The sequence below is a fragment of the Meleagris gallopavo genome, chromosome 12 (genome assembly GCF_000146605.3).
Source record: "Meleagris gallopavo isolate NT-WF06-2002-E0010 breed Aviagen turkey brand Nicholas breeding stock chromosome 12, Turkey_5.1, whole genome shotgun sequence".
Classification (NCBI taxonomy): domain Eukaryota; kingdom Metazoa; phylum Chordata; class Aves; order Galliformes; family Phasianidae; genus Meleagris; species Meleagris gallopavo.
Window position 1 is genome coordinate 9,365,673 of NC_015022.2, and position 17,686 is coordinate 9,383,358.

General features: G+C 38.0%; 1 protein-coding gene and 1 long non-coding RNA gene across 2 annotated transcripts in view; one reads left to right on the forward strand and one right to left on the reverse strand.

Moving 5' to 3' along the window:
- The window catches only part of LOC104912828, a 21,443-nt gene extending 18,099 nt beyond the window's left edge, over window positions 1-3,344 (reverse strand). Inside the window, exon 1 of the long non-coding RNA XR_004161047.1 lies at window positions 3,227-3,344. This is a non-coding gene — a long non-coding RNA (uncharacterized LOC104912828). The remainder of the gene's footprint in view (window positions 1-3,226) is intronic.
- On the forward strand, window positions 28-8,705 carry DUT (deoxyuridine triphosphatase). Its single transcript, XM_003209454.4, has 7 exons — window positions 28-122; window positions 271-433; window positions 781-872; window positions 1,752-1,796; window positions 5,530-5,604; window positions 6,505-6,575; window positions 7,444-8,705. Exons 2-7 carry the CDS (start codon window positions 273-275, stop codon window positions 7,498-7,500), a joined length of 501 nt encoding a protein of 166 aa, XP_003209502.1. The 5' UTR covers window positions 28-122; window positions 271-272; the 3' UTR covers window positions 7,501-8,705.
- Window positions 8,706-17,686: the final 8,981 nt, after the last annotated feature.

The window sequence follows — 17,686 nt, forward strand, 5'->3', positions numbered from 1 at the left end:
GAGGGGTACGCGAGAGGGGAACCACACTCCGCCTCAGCGCACCTCTCCGCCCCTCGCTCTGCCGCTTGACGGCGGGGAGCGCAGCTGGGCGGGAACTGACACCGAGAGGGCCACTCGGGGAGGTGGGCGCTGGGGAGGGGTCGGGCGAGGCCATTCTAACCGGCGGGGGTGCAGGGATCGGGGCTCCCCTCCGCCTGCAGTGGGCGCTGCCGCTTTTTCGCGCGCTTTTGCTGCAGACGCTCGTTTCCCGCCTTCCCCCTTCTCGTGCAGGCATGCCGTGCTCCGAGGCCGCCCTGCAGCCGTCCCCCAGCAAGAGGCAGAAAGGCTCAGCGGTCGGGGAGCCCTCCGCTCGGCTTCGCTTCACCAAGCTGTCCAAGAACGCCTGCACTCCGTCCAAGGGCTCTGCGCGAGCCGCGGGCTACGATTTGTACAGGTGAGGGAGGGGCCCGCCCCGAGTCCGCGGTGATTTCAATTTAAACTTGCATGCTTTATCTCTCTTACCAATTAAAAGCAGATAAGAGTAGCAGCCTCATGATTACGCTATCCAAATGACGCTACGGAAAGCTAGCGCCATCAAAAAGAGATTATCTCGTCTGTAAGGACCTGCACTCAGCATCGTCGGTCTGTAAACATTTCTTGTATGATAAGCTCATGATGGTAGGTCGTACTGTCACAGCCCAGCAGGAGTAATTCTGAATAACTTTGTACGTTTAGATACAGCATTTCCTATTATTTTTTTTAAGGATTCTATATAAACTAGTATTTCTTCTCACAACGCAGTGCCTATGACTATGTCATCCCACCCATGGAAAAGGCTGTCGTGAAAACAGACATTCAAATTGCCCTTCCTGCTGGATGCTATGGCCGAGTAGGTAAGCAAATGGGCTATAAAAAAAAGCTGAGAACTCATACCAGGGAGGTTTGGAGCTACCTTTACATTTAGATTTTGCTTTCAGAATTACTCTACACACACAAAAAGTTCACATGCCTATGTGACTTATTAACCCTCATGCTAGAGAGCTGTATCCTGCCTACAGCTTTATAGGTGATGTGATCATTGATTATTTCCCTGCAGTTTTATAATTAAAAAGGTGAAGACCAAAAGGTAAGGGACATATGGAAAACACACAGATTGTTTAAAAATTGGTCCTGAGGTTAAAAACCTCATATAATAGACCACTTTTAGTGACAATCATGGAGGGAACCTGTACAAGATATTCTAGTCCAGTAAAAGGAAATACTCAGTTTGCTGTGTTCTTTCATTTAAAAAGAGTGTTTATGAGTTTATTTTATTCTAAACAAAGCAAGTTTTGAAGACGGTAACATTTAAGCATCTCAAAGTAGACCAAGGAATATAAAAAGCCCACACCTAATTTATCTGTATGCAGTGTACTTAGTAAATTGTCAAATATTGTTTCCAATCATAACTAGAATGGACTGCCAGAATAGTCCTTTAAGACCAGTCCAGAACAGTGGATAACATCCTACTCCAGCATTCTTTGAAGAAACCTGTTCTGTATTTGGTGGACTAATCAAGGATGAATTTATATAATTTAAAGATGCCAATTTTATTGTAGGCTGTAGCAGCTGGTTTTGTTTGTATAAAAAACAATATCTCTATCCATTCCTCTAAAGTCACATTTATTTTAGATAGACCGTGGGAACATTTCTTGCTAACACAACTTTGTACAAACACACTAATCTATAAATACGTTGTATTGCACTTACAAAAATAATTCTGTTTTTTCTAGCACCACGTTCCGGTTTAGCTGCAAAGCACTTTATAGATGTTGGTGGTAAGATTTTTTTGTTATTTTTACTATAACTTTATAATATAATCTTAATTGTAAAATGCCTTAATTTCATATAGGTGTAAAATAATGCTAGCTTCACTAGCTGTCTGGCAAAAGGAGATAACTGATTAATTCCACAGAGACTCAACAAATCACAGTTAGTTGAATTACTTGATGAATTACAAGGTACTATAAGGTTACTATAAGAAAATCATTAATAATGTTCTCGTAAGCAATGTCTGACAAATTATGTTTTGGTTTAGGCTTTAAAGATTACTTTTAGTCTTTTTTTCCTCCATTTTCACTAAAGAGCTATGTATGAATTTTTTTTTCAGTCTGGTGTAAGATTTGAATTAATTTAAATGAAGGCATATAGAATTCCAGCTCTAACTTCGTACATTAATTCAAGTCTGAAAGTAAAACAAAAAACCCACCTCCTGCCAGGGTGCTTAACCACTATTATTATTGTAAAACAACTGTTTCCTTAAATCTAAATCCCCCTTCTTATAGTTTCAAATATTTCCCCTTGTCCTGCCACAGCAGAGCTCACTGAGGAGTCTGTTCCTTCTTTTTGTTGCCCCCCCCCCCCTCCCCCCTCCCCCCCTTAGCTATTGAAAGGTCACTCAGTTCTCCACAGAGCCTTCTTTTTTCCAGGTTGAACAGCTCCAAGTATCTCAACCTATCCTCATAGGGGAAGTCACATCCAGCTTGCCTTCCACCAGTCCCCCATGTCCTTCATTAGAGCTGTGTTCAATTTTTTTGTCACACAGCTTGTAGCAATAGCAAGACATTGACACAACCCAGGTGTAAGTACCAAGCAACTTACAAGCTTAGACTAGTACTGAGTGATGCTCAGCCTGTATTTGCTTACAGACAGGGCTCTGGATATTAGGATGGTAACTGCAGGCATCCTCTCTGATGCCAGGCTAGCCATAAAGCAAAGGCAACTCCAAGTAAATTTAGAGCTGCTGCAGAACTGCTTTATTGAGTCTGCTTTGGGGCATATGAAAGTCTGGCTGCATCTGCTGTATGCTTCTGGTATCAGGTTGAAACAGAGCATCTATGCCAGCTTTACATCATTCAGGTTTTATGTTGTATCAGAATTATTTTAGGCCTATTGCATTCTGGTGTTTTTAAGTTTTCCTGAGTAACCAAGAAAAAAAAAACCCCACTAACATAGGAATCAAAGCTTCTCCATTCTATTCCCCAGACACTATAATATACATCATCTACTATAATGTGATTCTTATAGATAATATTTCTAAATTTTTTTTTCATTCTTTATGAAAAAAAATATGTTCTCTTGTAATGCTGTAATGTGATGAAAGGCACAGCAAGAATAGCAAGATAGCGAAGTCCTAGGCTCTAGGAAGTGAGGATTAGCTCAGATGTAGCAGCCATGGACACAGAAACAAAGGAAACAATCTACTTACCCTTGAAAGACCTCAGGGGAAGGCAGAGATCTTCAGCCAGACCCCCTTGCCTCCACTGCCAACCCTTAAATGAGGGTCTGGGAAGGGGTGGATCCTTGCTGCACCCCTTCCAGTCACTCAGATGCATTGCATTGCATTGCATGCACCTGAGCTCCCCTGGGTTGGCCCTGCCTTCCCACCAGGTGCTCAATCACTGCTTCAGGCCACGACTTAGCATTTCTGCTACACCTCTGTAACAATCTTTCCAATCCGAAAGTTAGACTAGGAAGTGCTTGAAGGAAATAAACAGTGCTTAGCAGGATGGCTTGCATTCAATTTGTAAAAAAAACAGCTTAAAAATAATGAGTAAAATTATTACTGACAGTAGAGGACTTCTGGAAAAACAAAACCAAACCAGTTATAAGGTTTTAATTGTCCTGCCCAAGTACTTCTGTCACAATGAAAGCCATTATCCATTTAAGGAAAAATATACAATAAGAAGTCCTGCAGATCATTGGGTTGGAAAAAAATATGGGATCATGCAAGAACACATTCAGAATTCACATCTGTTAGGTGTGGATGCTTTCCCAACAGATGACATGCCAAACTTCTGACAGAGTAAGACCATATGTCAGACTGCCAGTTCTAATGCACAATTTTTCCAAAAATGACTTAGATGATTTCCACCCAGTACACGTATTCCAGAACAGAGTCTTGGTGCTCAGCAGTGCGTATAGTTATTGCAACTTGCTGTTCTGGAATAACAATGCCAAGAGAGAAAGCTTCTGGATACCAAGTTTTGCCAGTGTGCCCAAAACATTGAATTTCTAGTCAGGTGTTTCTGTAATAAAAATAGTATAGTTTAAACTCAAAATCTAGATGGTGGTAGTGGTTAAATTCAGTAAGACCAATTGAGTATAATATGTGAAGAGAAAATGTTTGGAATGCAATAAATTTCACAAAATCTCTAACAGAATTTGAAATTATCATAACTTTGTAAATATTACAGCCATTCAGCACAGCATTTAGACCAGGAGTTTTGGACACAATTTTTTTTTTTGAAGTATTTCTTAATACACAGTTTTCAAGTTCGATCGCAAGTTCTGTTTATATTAGATATACAGCTGAGGAAGGTTATCCTTCCTCTCTGTATCCTCTGGAAAGCTTTCATCCTCAGAACTGTGTGGGAAGTACAGTTCTTGCCTGCTAGAAAACAAGTCTGAAGCAATATGTAGATTCATTACAAATGTAGTTTACTTTATAGCTAAGCTTACAAAATTTGAATGCTTAGAGAAAGCTTTTCTCCCTCTGGTGAATAATACAAATGACTTAATGCCGCTGACTTCAGTTTAACCACTAAAATATTCATCAGTCGTTTCTATCTTGAGTATCACACAGTTTTCAATTCCTAGAGAGCTAACCTATCTCTCTTTTTACACATCATTCCATTTTTTTGGGACTAGATCATCCTCCATAGTGGTAAGCTTGCTGAAACGAAGACGGACGCCTGAATTCTGAAGTGACATTTACAAAGTAATTGAAAATTTCTCAAATGAAAGGAAGTAAAAGTGGCCAGAGCTTTTTTGGAGAGCAGTGCTAAGGTCTAGAATTTCCTGTAGATGCTGCTGCTAAATATAAAAGCTAGCTTTCATTTACATCTTTCTTTATTGGCAGAAAATGTATACTGCCTGAGGAGCTGTGTTTTACTGAGGTCATTTGGCAAGATTCAATGGTGCTCAAGCTCTTCTCACATACAACATATCTGTTAACCCTGCATATTGGACTGGAAAGGGTGGAGAGGGCTGCTCAACAGTCATCTTCAGAGCACTTCAGCATTTGCAGGAAGATCTTTATGTAATTGGCACTTAATTAACTGGAGCCTGGTCTAAAATAAATAATAATTGCCACTTCCAGGTCCAGAGACCATACAGTAATGTAATGAACAATATATAATGCAATATTTTTACACAATTGAAGAAACTAATAAAAACCCTCAATTTTCTATTCTTAAGTATATATGTTCAGTAATAAAACTTCAAGGCGTAGTCATACTACAATTTTCTTTGGCATTTATAGACTCTATGGGTAGTATTTTGTATGTATGGTACCTGCAATGTCTAGGAAGGACACCTAACTTTAGCATTTAGTGTAAGCAGACTTCAAAATACCCGCTTTGAAAATTGGACCCATGTTTAATTGTGCCTGAGCAGCATAAAGTGTACCAGCATGAGATACTGCAGTTGTTACCAATCTAAACTTGCATTGTTTAAAATACTGGCAACATTTATTAATTGGATATCTCCTTTAATTCTTCCATATATCAGCTGGTGTTATTGATGAGGATTACAGGGGAAACGTTGGCGTGGTACTCTTCAACTTTGGCAAGGAGACTTTTGAAGGTAGGTGTCAAGCTAAGCAAAGCCTGTTTTTAGACATCTGATGGGAAATGAGAATTTAAGTTTTGTTTAAAAATCTGTGAGATGGCAATTTTATCTGAGACCGTTTTTACAGTTAACAAAATCTTGGCAACTTAACAATGTCCTATTAAGGAAATCTGAAAAGTTTGCACTCCTAGTAAATGAAGCAGTGTGCAGAAAAGAACTACGTAGCTAACCTTCAGATTCATGACCTTTACTGAAGTGCAACTTTGTATTAGGATTCTTTCTTTCTCTACAATAAACAATTTTGAGATAAAAACTTCTCTGATTCTGAGAAACATGAATAATAAAGAATGATTTTCCCTTAATCACGCTCTCCCTTCCCAAATGCACAGGACCCAGTTATAATATTGCCAATATTTTTACAACTTTTTCTGCAACTTCACAGCACAAGCCTCTTAAAAAAGTTCTGTGAATCAAGTTGGGTACTAGCCAAAGGTTTTGTTTTCCTTTTATCCATTCAATTTTTTGTTATTATTTTTTTCATAGAGTAATAGAATTCCCAGGGATTAGAATATAGAATGCCCCAGGGAAACAAGTTTTTAGATTGAATCCGCACAAGAGCTACATCATACAAGCACTGTCTGAGTCTCTGTAGTAGTTATGCACAACAGTGCTTAGGATGCCACAGTCTAGCAGCAGGAATGAGGGAATTTCCCTTAAGCTGATATTGCTGCTGGAACTTCATTTACAAGGGCTAAGCACAAGTTTATCATAGCCTGTATTTTTCTGGGGTTTCCAATATTTGCTTAACTAAATTTCAAATAAGTATTTTATTACATTCTGAAACTCTTGGAAAGAGATTATCTAAACTTGTATGGATTTTTTTAAGGAAATAATAATAATTTAACTTCTCTGTAGTTAAGAAAGGAGATAGAATTGCCCAGCTCATCTGTGAACGCATTTTCTATCCTGAGCTAGAAGAAGTTCAGGTAAGTTACCAAAGGGAAATATTTGCTTATTTTCAACAATTAGTAGTTTAAGATAGTTGTAGACAAGATGAAATTTCTGCTTTAGGTAAATACTTTGCTTTAAAACTATTTTAACTATTAAGCAGCAATTTGTAATGTTTTGTGTAAAACCCTTTATGCGTTGCATGCACGATCTGATTTTTTTATTTCAAAGTTTTTCACAGATAGCAAGCAGGTGAGAAATGCTTCAGAGTATGCTAGAATTTGTAGTCTCTCAGTGTGGGATTTATTTAAGCTTTTACGGAAGGCACTGAAAACTGACTCCTAAAATATTTCGGTTTGAGTTACTGACAGTTCTGATCTACTATGAGAAGCCAAGTACGCAGGTCACTCTGAAAGTAATGCCTCCTATTTATTGCCGTGGAAACTACAACAGACACAAAGAGCACAATAACACTGGTTGATAGAGCAAATTCTTAGCTGCAAAACTGCATTTTTCAATATAGTCATCACCATTTTTGACAGTGATGATAAGACACTGCATGCTGTACTTATAAAAATCTGCACTAGCAGAATGACCTGCTGTCACCACTGCTGAAATGTGCCACCTGCTGCCTCGCTGTGCTGATATGCTCTTTGTCAGATTGCCCCTCTGCTGCCATCTGTGACACAGCAACAAAACATAAAGGCATATTGGTGGGAAGGTTCAACCTCCACTGGCGTACCACCACCATCTGCCTCTGATGTCATGAGCCAACATAATAGCAGGTGTAACTTTCAGGGCAGCCCTTGTACATGCACTGTCTGCTATGATAAACAGTACTGGTTATACAGGAATTGAAGGCAAGTTAAAACTCTAAACAAGCTTGTTATAATTGTTGTCTTTCAGGCTCTAGATGATACAGAACGTGGTGAAGGTGGCTTTGGTTCTACTGGAAAGAACTGAAAATTATTTGAATGTGCTTTCTATTGCTTTTTTATTGTTCTACTTCTAAATTTGCATTTGAATTAGATGTAATATTTTGAATTTCTTGGGCTATTAGTTGTTTTTTTTTATTATTAAATATTTTGTCCTCATTAATATTTGTGTAAAGAAAGCTTTTGTGTGTATCAATGTTTTGTACCAAGAGTTTTTCTTTGTACAGAGTTAGCAATAATATGTGTATTGATATGGCTTCCTACTGTAATCTCTAAATTGGAATAAGGTGAAGATATTCAATACTGCATCTCCTATGACTTGTTAAAAATGGTTGTTTCAAAGGTAATGTTCTAATTTTGATCCTTATCTGGTTCTCAAATAGACATTTTTTCAGCTCACTAGATAAAGAGCAGGGAATATGGTGTGTTAAGTAAACATTACAACTCATCTGGAAATCAATATAGTAAATAAATGCTATGAAGCACACTGCTGTTCAACTTTCATGAATAAGGTACTGTATGGAAGAACACACTGTTTTGATGATTCAGAATCAAACCTTTTTTCTCCAGTTGGAGTATTTAATCCATTTTGACCAGTTAACAAAACCTTTTGGAATGGATCCCAGTGGCAAGGTAGAAAGGTTTTTGTAGACCCAGATGTTCACAGAATTCTCCTTGCTGGTATTGGGATATAGTTTTTTGTCCTTGTTTTGCATCCTTTTCTACTACTAGCCATTTCCAAAGTTTGGCACATTATGATATTGTCCCACTACCCTGAAGAGCTGGAAAACAAAGATGACAGCATTCTAATTCCATTATCCATAGTCATTACTTTGACTTGGCAGTGGTGAAATTGCAAGTACATCTTTTACCAAGGTAAAAACCGTTCCTCTTATGTGCATTACCCGCTAAGCACTGCTTTTTTTCTCTTAAAGCCTTACCACAACACTGTTCTATCTGTAATACACAGGCTTACCATGCCAATGGGTATTGTGAGTGAGAAGCACGTCATGGTAATAAGGTTCTAAATCTGTTGGAAAAATGATCTTGACATTAAGCATCTTCCCTTATATAATCTGCCAGAAAGGATCTTCAGTTATCAAAGACTATTTAAATGTCTTAAAATAAGAATAAATTCTTTTCTGTAAACCCATTTCTTGCTAGAGTTTGAGAGTAAGTTTTGCTGCTCCTCTTCCCTCCTAGTAAAACAAAAACAAACAAAAAAAAAAACAACAAGGGATACACTGGCTTAAGTCCTTAAAAGATATAGGATGATCTCAAGGCAGCAACCTACAAGAATAAAATTAAGCTTTATTGATTTATGCATTGTTTGCTGTAACTTGGAAAATATTAATTTACATAGTTGAACAATAATGATACTCCAGATTCTGAGATAAGAAGAAACATGCTTTTTCTAGGAAATACCAACCTGAGAAGCAAGAATGCATGAGGAAGAAACATGACAGTAAATGTATTGATCCATGCTTGCTTGTTTTGTCAAGGTACAGGCTGATAAGTGTCTTTATGAAAAATATCTTGCTTATTTTGAAAAGTATTTTTATTTAGAAGTATTTTAAGACTAGTGCAAGGTTCCTGCCAGTAAGAAACTTGGAAAGTAAACAAACCTGCCTATTTGAGTCAGTGCAAATGCTTTCAAGCTAACCTCTACAGTGAACTCCCCGTATACGTCCACAACAGCATTATTGTAATAAATTCCAGATAACTCCTTTAGTAGATGAAGTCTTGCTTTAGTATGAGTAGCAAAGCTACCGAAGATAAATACTTCTTAGAAAGTAACAAGAGTTACACATCAGTTATTGAATGCTCTGAAGTTCTTAGTTGCTATCACAGACCAGAACCTATATCAACACCTGTACATTTTTTTTGTTCATTACCATGAACATGGAAAGCCCTCGAATTTATTTTAATGTTTCCTTTTTACCATGAAAGTATTTTGTCTTCCTATCTGGCAAATGGGAGGCACAAAACTGTGTGCTTTAGAGGAGTTTTTGTGGTTGTTGTTAATTTCCTTTGACTGTTACAAACTTCCCTTCATCCTGTGAGCAGAGAGAAGATAGATGGATACTTTTCTCCCTCTTTAACTTTAAGCTAGACTTGGCACATTTGATCTTGTAAACATTAAAAATTTGGCATGTTTGAGAATTTTTGTGTAGGCAGAAAGAAGAAAGGACTGATAGATGCATTGAAGTTGTTCATTACTTCATCTGAGATCTAGCCTATCTAAATTAAATAGTTATGAATTAGCTTTGTGATTCAGCATAAAGCTGGTTTAGTCTGTCATTGACTGGATGACATTAGGCCAAGTCATTCCACAAGAAGCTAGAAACTAACATGCATCAAGTCTTACATCGAACACATCTACCTATACAGGTTCTTTTCTTCAGAATCTTCCTGAGGCTCACTGTATGTGTGACACTGAAGAAAATGGAAAGCTCTGAAGCAACTTGAAAGTAAAAATGCTATACAAAAAATATATATATAAAATAAATACGTTGTTGGTCTGCTCTCTATTATCACTAAACAGGTTCAAATAGAGCTACTAAAGTTTATACTGTTAATTACTGGTTATATGTAGAAAGGACACATCTCCAAGAAGAGTTGTCTAAAATTTGAGGAATTATACACCTCAAAAAAAACGTGCTTTTTTATTAGAAGATATTTGGGTGAGGAATTCCTATCTGCAGCAGAAAGTGGCTTTTTCCTGTAGAGAAAGGAAAAGGACACGAGTAGCTAACAGTCTGCCTTCTTTTAGAAATGAATTTGACTTGTTACAAATAAGGACGGAGAAAAATCTGGCCTTGAACTCCAAGTGAGTTGGGTGGAAAAGGCTAACTTGAATTTAGATAATTGGGTCTAGATTCACCCCTATGAGTTGGCTTCCATTTTGAGATGTGAAAAGGGTTCTATTTTCTGATTTTAACAGAAGTACACCTGACAATTTGGAAAGATATGGATTCTGATGAACTGCTAAGGGTCATGGAGGAGCAAGTGATCTATAATTCCTACCATTTGAGCTCTCCAGTTAAGGCCAAAAATCTTGAAAGTTACTGAAAAGATATTTTTTACCTTTTCCTGGTTCCCCAATAATTAACTGTGTCTTTGCTGGTTGTGAATTCAAGCACTGCTTCATTTCAGCTAGTTACCTTGCTCTGTGGCATGTTCAGAATTTTTTTGATCTAATGTTTTTTTAATAATCGGCCACTAGATGGCACTTAAGGTTTGCTTTCTTTTCTACTTTTTTTTTTCAGAAGTATTTTTCAGAGATCTGTTCGTCTGTAATTAAGAGTTGATGACTCCCAGTGGGACTAAGTTGGCGGAAAGCAGGATGCAGCAATATTTGAGTGAAAGCAGGCAAAAGTATAACCATTAAAAGGGGAACAATGACTATAATTTAAATAAGATTTGGGTGGTTGCAGTGTTTGCATAATCCCTCCTGGCATGCAAGAGCAGTAGAGAAGCCTGTGGCTTTGCTCTCCTGCTGTGTTTCAACAAAAATGGAAAATTGTAATGAACAGCAACATTTTTCCTATCTTTCATATTATTTTGCTCTTCCTCCTCTTTCATTCCTTTAAGAGAAATGCAGTTTACTTAAAGATTGAATTGTAATGGAAATAAGTGTATAGCTTGGTAAAATGCATTGGATTCTCTAAATCAGATTCCTCTTGCAGTTTCAGGACATAAGTTAAAACTTGCTTAATGTATGTTAACCCAGTAGAGACAGGTGATGTATAGTAACCTGAATTACATGAATTTTTGTTAAAGTTCCCTACCTTCTGTATTGGCTGTTACTCCTGTAATAGCTTACTTGTATTTCTCTCTCTCCCCCCCAATATATATATATAAACATATACATGAAAAAATAACATTGTATTTTGGCTTAAAGGTGGTTAAATAAGTTTCAGTATTAAGTAAACTTCTATGACCCTGCCTATTTCCTGTCCTGTCAAACCTTTCCTTGTAAGAATAACAGTGTCCTTTTATTTGGTGGAGTGTAGCATGATGTTTTTGGCAGGCTCAACATTTTTGACTTGCATAAATTTGTGACCTCAAGTGCAAGAAAAGTGAATGCTTGCTTCAGTGCCTCATGGTTTCTGCCTAAAGAGAAAAGTGTCCACATCACTAATCATTACAGTTTCTGAAGGAAAATTATCAGCACACTTATTCCACCTGATTGCACATGACTGCACTTCCAAAGAAAAGAATCAGAAATAAAATTGTGTATTTTGTACCTAGTTATGTAAGGTACCAAAAGTCTGGAAATATAGGGCAGACTGTACTGCCTTACTGATTTCTGGAATTGGCACACAGGGCACTTCCCTCACTAACAGCTCCTTGGCAACCTCTAGCTCAGTAAGGATGTTATTCTGCAAAGTGTAAATTTGGATCTGCTGCTGGGCTAAGAATGTCTGTCATTGCATGGTTAAAGGTCTGATCAGGTCTGAAGTGAATTAATGTAATTATTTTCCTACATTTTCTCTCCATTAACTTGTGGTAATTTAGTTCTTTACTAAAGTAGCTCTGCTTTTCCCCTTCTGTCACAACACAGCAAGAAAACCTTTTGCCCTGCCAGGTCTGAGAGCTTGACAAATTAATTCTATAATTTGAGAGCCACCATCCAGAAAGTAACTACTGCTTTTAATATGAAAAAATATACTTAATTAAACAAATGAGAGCTGTTTATGCACACTTCCTTGTTTCTCCATAAAGTTTGCTTTTCTTCATTATGTCACAAAATATTACTATTAATCATCAGCTTTTTACAAAATATTTATATGGTACATTTTTTAACAGAAATAGGAGTTTTGTACTAACATTGTTTGTAGCCTTAACATTTAAAGGTGATATCCTTGAACTGAAGAAAGTTGTCTTTTGATTACTATTGATTACTGCAAAGGAATTTGTTTGTTTTAAAAAAGAAAAAAAAAACACAGTCACAAAAGTAGCATCTTTAGCCAGATTCTTTTAGCATGAGTGTTTTGTGGTTTACAGATTCCTAGCTAGTCCGAGAGGTTGTCTCCAAGTGGCCAAGACAAAATAACTGCATGTCCTAGTTGGAAGAAAACTTCTCCCCTTCCTTTGCAACTAAGCTGACTGTGCGCGCTGAGTCTAGAGAGCATGTGGTGTTCACTACTGCCTTGCTAAAACACCTTTCTCCTGACCATAATCTTCCTGCTTGTGCAAACTTGCACTTTAGTTGCTGACAAATTACGGGTACCTGCCCTTAGGATAACATCAGGAAAGCTCACCTCACAGGTCTTCATAGCAGCAGAGAAAATGCAGGTCTTATTTTCCTGTAGTTTCACTTGCAGGTATAAGTTACCTCTGAGCCACAGTCAGGACCATTATAGGTAATTCAGGCCATTCACATTCTGCAAGAATACAGTTTTTCTTTGACTGCTGCCAGCTTATATATTGCTATATGGACAAAATAAAAGGAGATCTTTGGAGGGGGAAATACAAAATATCAATTATATTCTTACCTTTCTTCTCAACTTCCTTTAAAGCACTGACAACGTGGGAAAATTGAAAAAGGAATTGTGACAAAGCCAGGAAATCATGGAGCCAGCAACAGGGAATTGAAGGCTCTCTTGCCATGGAGAGGAAGTCAGAGCTGTATATAAATGGAGTGAGGACTCCTACTCATCATCATGGTGAGTTTTTTTTGTTCTAATATTAACCAGACCAATTTCATTAATAGTAGAGGGTAAAACTTACTGCCTGAAAGAGTGCTGCCAAATGAAAAGCCAACGTGCTGCTCTGGAGAGGCAGCAAGTATTTTTGTCAGAACATTGTTTCTCACTCAAGTGCAGCAGCATTCTACATCATTTTATCATTTTCTAGCTAAGAGCAACTGTAAAGAGGACTTCACTTTTCTGTTCTTTCTGGAAGTGTGACATAGATTGTGTCCCACTCCAGGCCACATGCACAGAGCTTTCAAACTCCATTTTCCCAAATGCCAGCTAAGACTTACCAATAGAACAAGCAAACCTGGGCAAACTTTCACCACTGTATTCTGAGCAGGCTGGAAGTCTGCTGTGTAGGAGAAGTAACTGTTGGCATTTGTTTTTTATTTGGAAGGCCTTTGAGATACTTAGCATTTAGAACAGTCTAGACCAAGCAGAAAAACACAACTCAGGCACTTCTTTGATTTCCTACAAGAGGATTATGATTTCTTCTACATTCCAATCTGCTCCTGGGCACCTGCTTACCAACAGAACCTATTTATTTTCACATCATTATTTCCTGATAATAAAGATGATTTTTAATGTTTTTGGCATACATCAATAACAGTAATAATGCACTGGACACCGCCTGTGACCCTTCATTCCTAAAGTTTGCCACTCAAAAATCCAGAACATACATTGATGGCATATCTACTTATATATTAAGCAAGTGTTTAGATGACCAGTGGTGCTAGGATTTCGTATAAGCTAAATGAAAAATGATTATTCATTTGCAATTACTCCAGGAAATTTTGATGAGATGCCAAAATAGTAGAGCAGTTGGATGAAGAGAGGAATACTGTCTATTCAAGCTGGCATTCAGAAATTCATGCCAAGCCACACTCTTAGTTGTCTGTCACCTTTATCCCAGCGTTGAGGTGGTACACAGCAAGTGTGCACTGAAAAAGCTATATGCCAGTGATATCTGCCCATCAAATGAGTTATTCCACCAGCCTCCATTACATTTGAACTGTCAGCATCGAGTGCCACAGATCAATGTAACACTGAAACTAGGACTATCTGGCTGTGACATAATTCCTTGGGTCTCCCTAGGTAATAGCTTTCCTCCTGATGCCTTTGGTCACTGCTCTTTACTTCCTGGTTTGCCATACTTTCATTTTCCAGGCCTTCCATCAGCTAGCAAGCAGTGTTAGGAATGTTTGAATAGCTACTTGAAATATTCAAGTGAAAATCACTTCTAATGAACAGTAAAGAACAGATAGAGTTCTGTGTAGCCAACACAAAGAAGGAATGCTTACAAATTAGTAATTTAAAACAAAAATTAGACCTAAGAGCAAAACTTCATCCTGTAGTACTATAAAGGATGTGCCAACACAGCCCAGGGAAAACCTTCTTGTTACAACTGCATCATAGTTGCCTCTTCTAATGCTGACCCGTACTTAAGTACATTACATAGTCCAAGTGGCCTGTGCATGTTCCTGAAATCTGTTGCTGGCAAAGCTTTCTTATTATATTACTGCGTTACACAGAGCCCTCTGCAAATGCTAAACAAAAGGAAATTAAATCCAACTGCTAACAAAGGCATTTCATGTATTCAAATCCCCCTTAGCCCCACAGCCAAAGTGACGGTCAGACAACAGCTTTTTCTGAATCCTTGCTCATTTTGCAGAGTACAACTCAAACAGCCACAAAAAGATACTAATCATAGTCTTCCATATCTCTACAACTGTTTTTAAACATTATCTTGCAGACTGCCAAACAAATAAAGCCCTCATCAAAATGATGAGGGTACTGGTAGTCCTTTAGCACGATCTTCGCAGTCAACTTCAACAGTTTGTAAATGCATAGATTTTCAGCAAAAGTCAGAAGGCTACCTGTTTTAATAGCTGGAGAAGTTTTGTTTTGTTGCTTTTTTTTTTTTCCTTTGAAAAAGAGTTGATTCTTGTCATTTAATGCCCAATACATGAGGTCAAAAAGGACCTCATACATTTGGCCAGAAACATTTCCTTGCAAGAGATAAAGACTTCAGAATGTTATGACTTATCAACAGTATAAAGGAGCACAGGGAATTTGAATGAAAATATTTACAAGTCTTAAATCAATAACTGTCAGAAGTCATCTGTCTATAGATACAGTTGGTTTCAGTAAACATCTGTTGAGTGTTTTTCAAGAAAATATTTTGAAATGATTTTTTATGGGTTTCTGGGACATCAGATTACTAATTTCTAAAGAACTTCAGCATAATTAAAAGGTATAAGAGTCAGACAGAATACTTCAAACATTAATTACAGCAAATTGTGAAGTTTTGCCAAGTGAAATGAAATTGTTCAGGGTTTGTGCACTACTTACTACTTAAAGATGACAAAATCTGTCTAAGGAACAATTACTGAACAAGACAGCTGTAGGGTGGGACACTTATCCTCATATGATCTGTACACAAAAAATGATTAATCGAGAATTAGATCTGAGATACAGTATAGTCATAAGACTAAGGGTCCTTCTCTCAGAGTTCCTGTCCTCCATCAAAATGAAATGTAGAAAGCCTCTGTTATTTCACAAACTCAAGAGTTGCTCCTAAGGGCAAGAGCTACTCTGCTACGTCATACTTTCCCAAGGGAAGCAGTGGAAACCCCTTTGGCTTGATACAGACAAAGAAGGGGAAAAGCAGACTCCAGGATTGTTCTCTGCACTGGCAGATGGGCTGAGTAGATGACCTAACAGGTCTTTTCCATCTATAATTGTATTCTGTGCCTTTGATGCTGAAGGCCCTGTTGACATCCACAGTGCATTGCTTTCCTGGAAGCTTTGTTAAATATCTGGTTTTGAACTTGGAATCTAACACCACTGAACAAGTAACTCTACTTATGAAGTGACAGGAGAAGAATGCCAATGGGAACATGCCCCGTTGTGGCAGTTAGGTTTATCCTGGGCCTAAGACCAAGATACCCTAAAACACTTGTATCAGCATGTAGTAAGTGCAGTGGATATCAGTGTTCTGCTTACTTCAGTGCAGAAGTTAAGCAATATGCAACCACCTACTGTACTATTTACCCAAGATGTTTGAATTTATAAGCATATCTAGCATGAATTGAAGACTTAAGAGATGCAGGAATTCATCTAGAAATCCTCAGTCAGCCACAATGTCAATTTTTCTTCCCTATTCTCCAACCATCTAAGTTAACAGAAGCCTTACTCTCTCTTCACTACAACATATTCTTATGTAAAAGATTGGTACAAACTCACAAAAGCCTCTTCGTAATTTGTTCTTCACTTGAAAGACAAGAGTTTCTACTTTACCCCATTGTCAGGAGTTACTTCTGCAGCCAGCACTACTGGTTACACCTCAAAGCACAGCAGGAAGGTTTGTGACCTCTATTGTTGCCAAGAACTTGGGAAGGTGACAAGGCTCGATTCTCAGTGTGAGATACACCACTAACCTTAAGGGCAAAACAACTTTGTGTAATGTTTCTGTTGGTCCATAGAACAGAGCTCCTCAACTAGCGGTCAGCTTTCCAATAGCTCGCAAGGCCTAATGGTATTTTGCTAATACAGCAACTAGATGAAAAATGGTAGAACACAGCCTACCACAACCCAGATCTGAATCTGGAAATCTAGCCTGCAGAAGTACGGTGGTACGAGAGGAATATTCTGACTCAGCTGGAACAATTTCTCAGATCTGAAAGAAACTTTGCCCAATGGGAGCTCACAGCAGGTCATAGCTCTATTTCTTATGAGGTTGGCTACATCTGTTCCCTTTTATGCAAGAGAAACACTTCATTAGAACCCTGAGTAAACCTTCTGTTGGGCAACACTGGGCACTTCTGGTTTCATCAGCTGATGAATCAGTGTGTCCCGTTATTGCTTCATACCTCATACAGTAAATTTTGGGTGGGTTCTTCTTGGCTACAAAATGCATTTGTTATGACAGCTTTGGACACAGCCATACTGTTCTTTTGTAATAGATGTTTGAAATATTGTATTTGTTTACTTAAATCGTTAAGCATAAAATGAAGGCTGTTTCTTTTGCTATTGTGTAGCATAAAAAGATAAAAACAAAACAAACAAACCAGCACTGCTGTAACTCTTACTAGAGTTCGGGAGTTGCATCTCTTGCAGTTTCCCACTCACCCAGGCACACCCCACTGTGTGATTTAGGAAGGTACCTTAGATTCTACACCTTTACATCTGCAGTAGAACAGCTGTGTGGAGAAGCCTTCTCTAGAGTTGAAAGCAGGCTGTAGAGGTCCACACATGCCACGTTCTGACATTTAGCAGAACAAACTGGGCAGGTGTGGGAGGGAGTGCAGAATCTGTCACTTAGTAATGAAAAAGTTGCCATTTTAAAAGCTGTATCAGTACCTCTCTAATGTTTTGTGACTTCGGTGGAGTATTACTTGGCTCTATCACAATCCACTTTTCTCTCATATGCTAATGGCAGAAAGAATTTGAAGCACATTAGAGAACATGAAGAAGGATTAGGTTGTTATGGCAGTACTGATGGTAATTTTT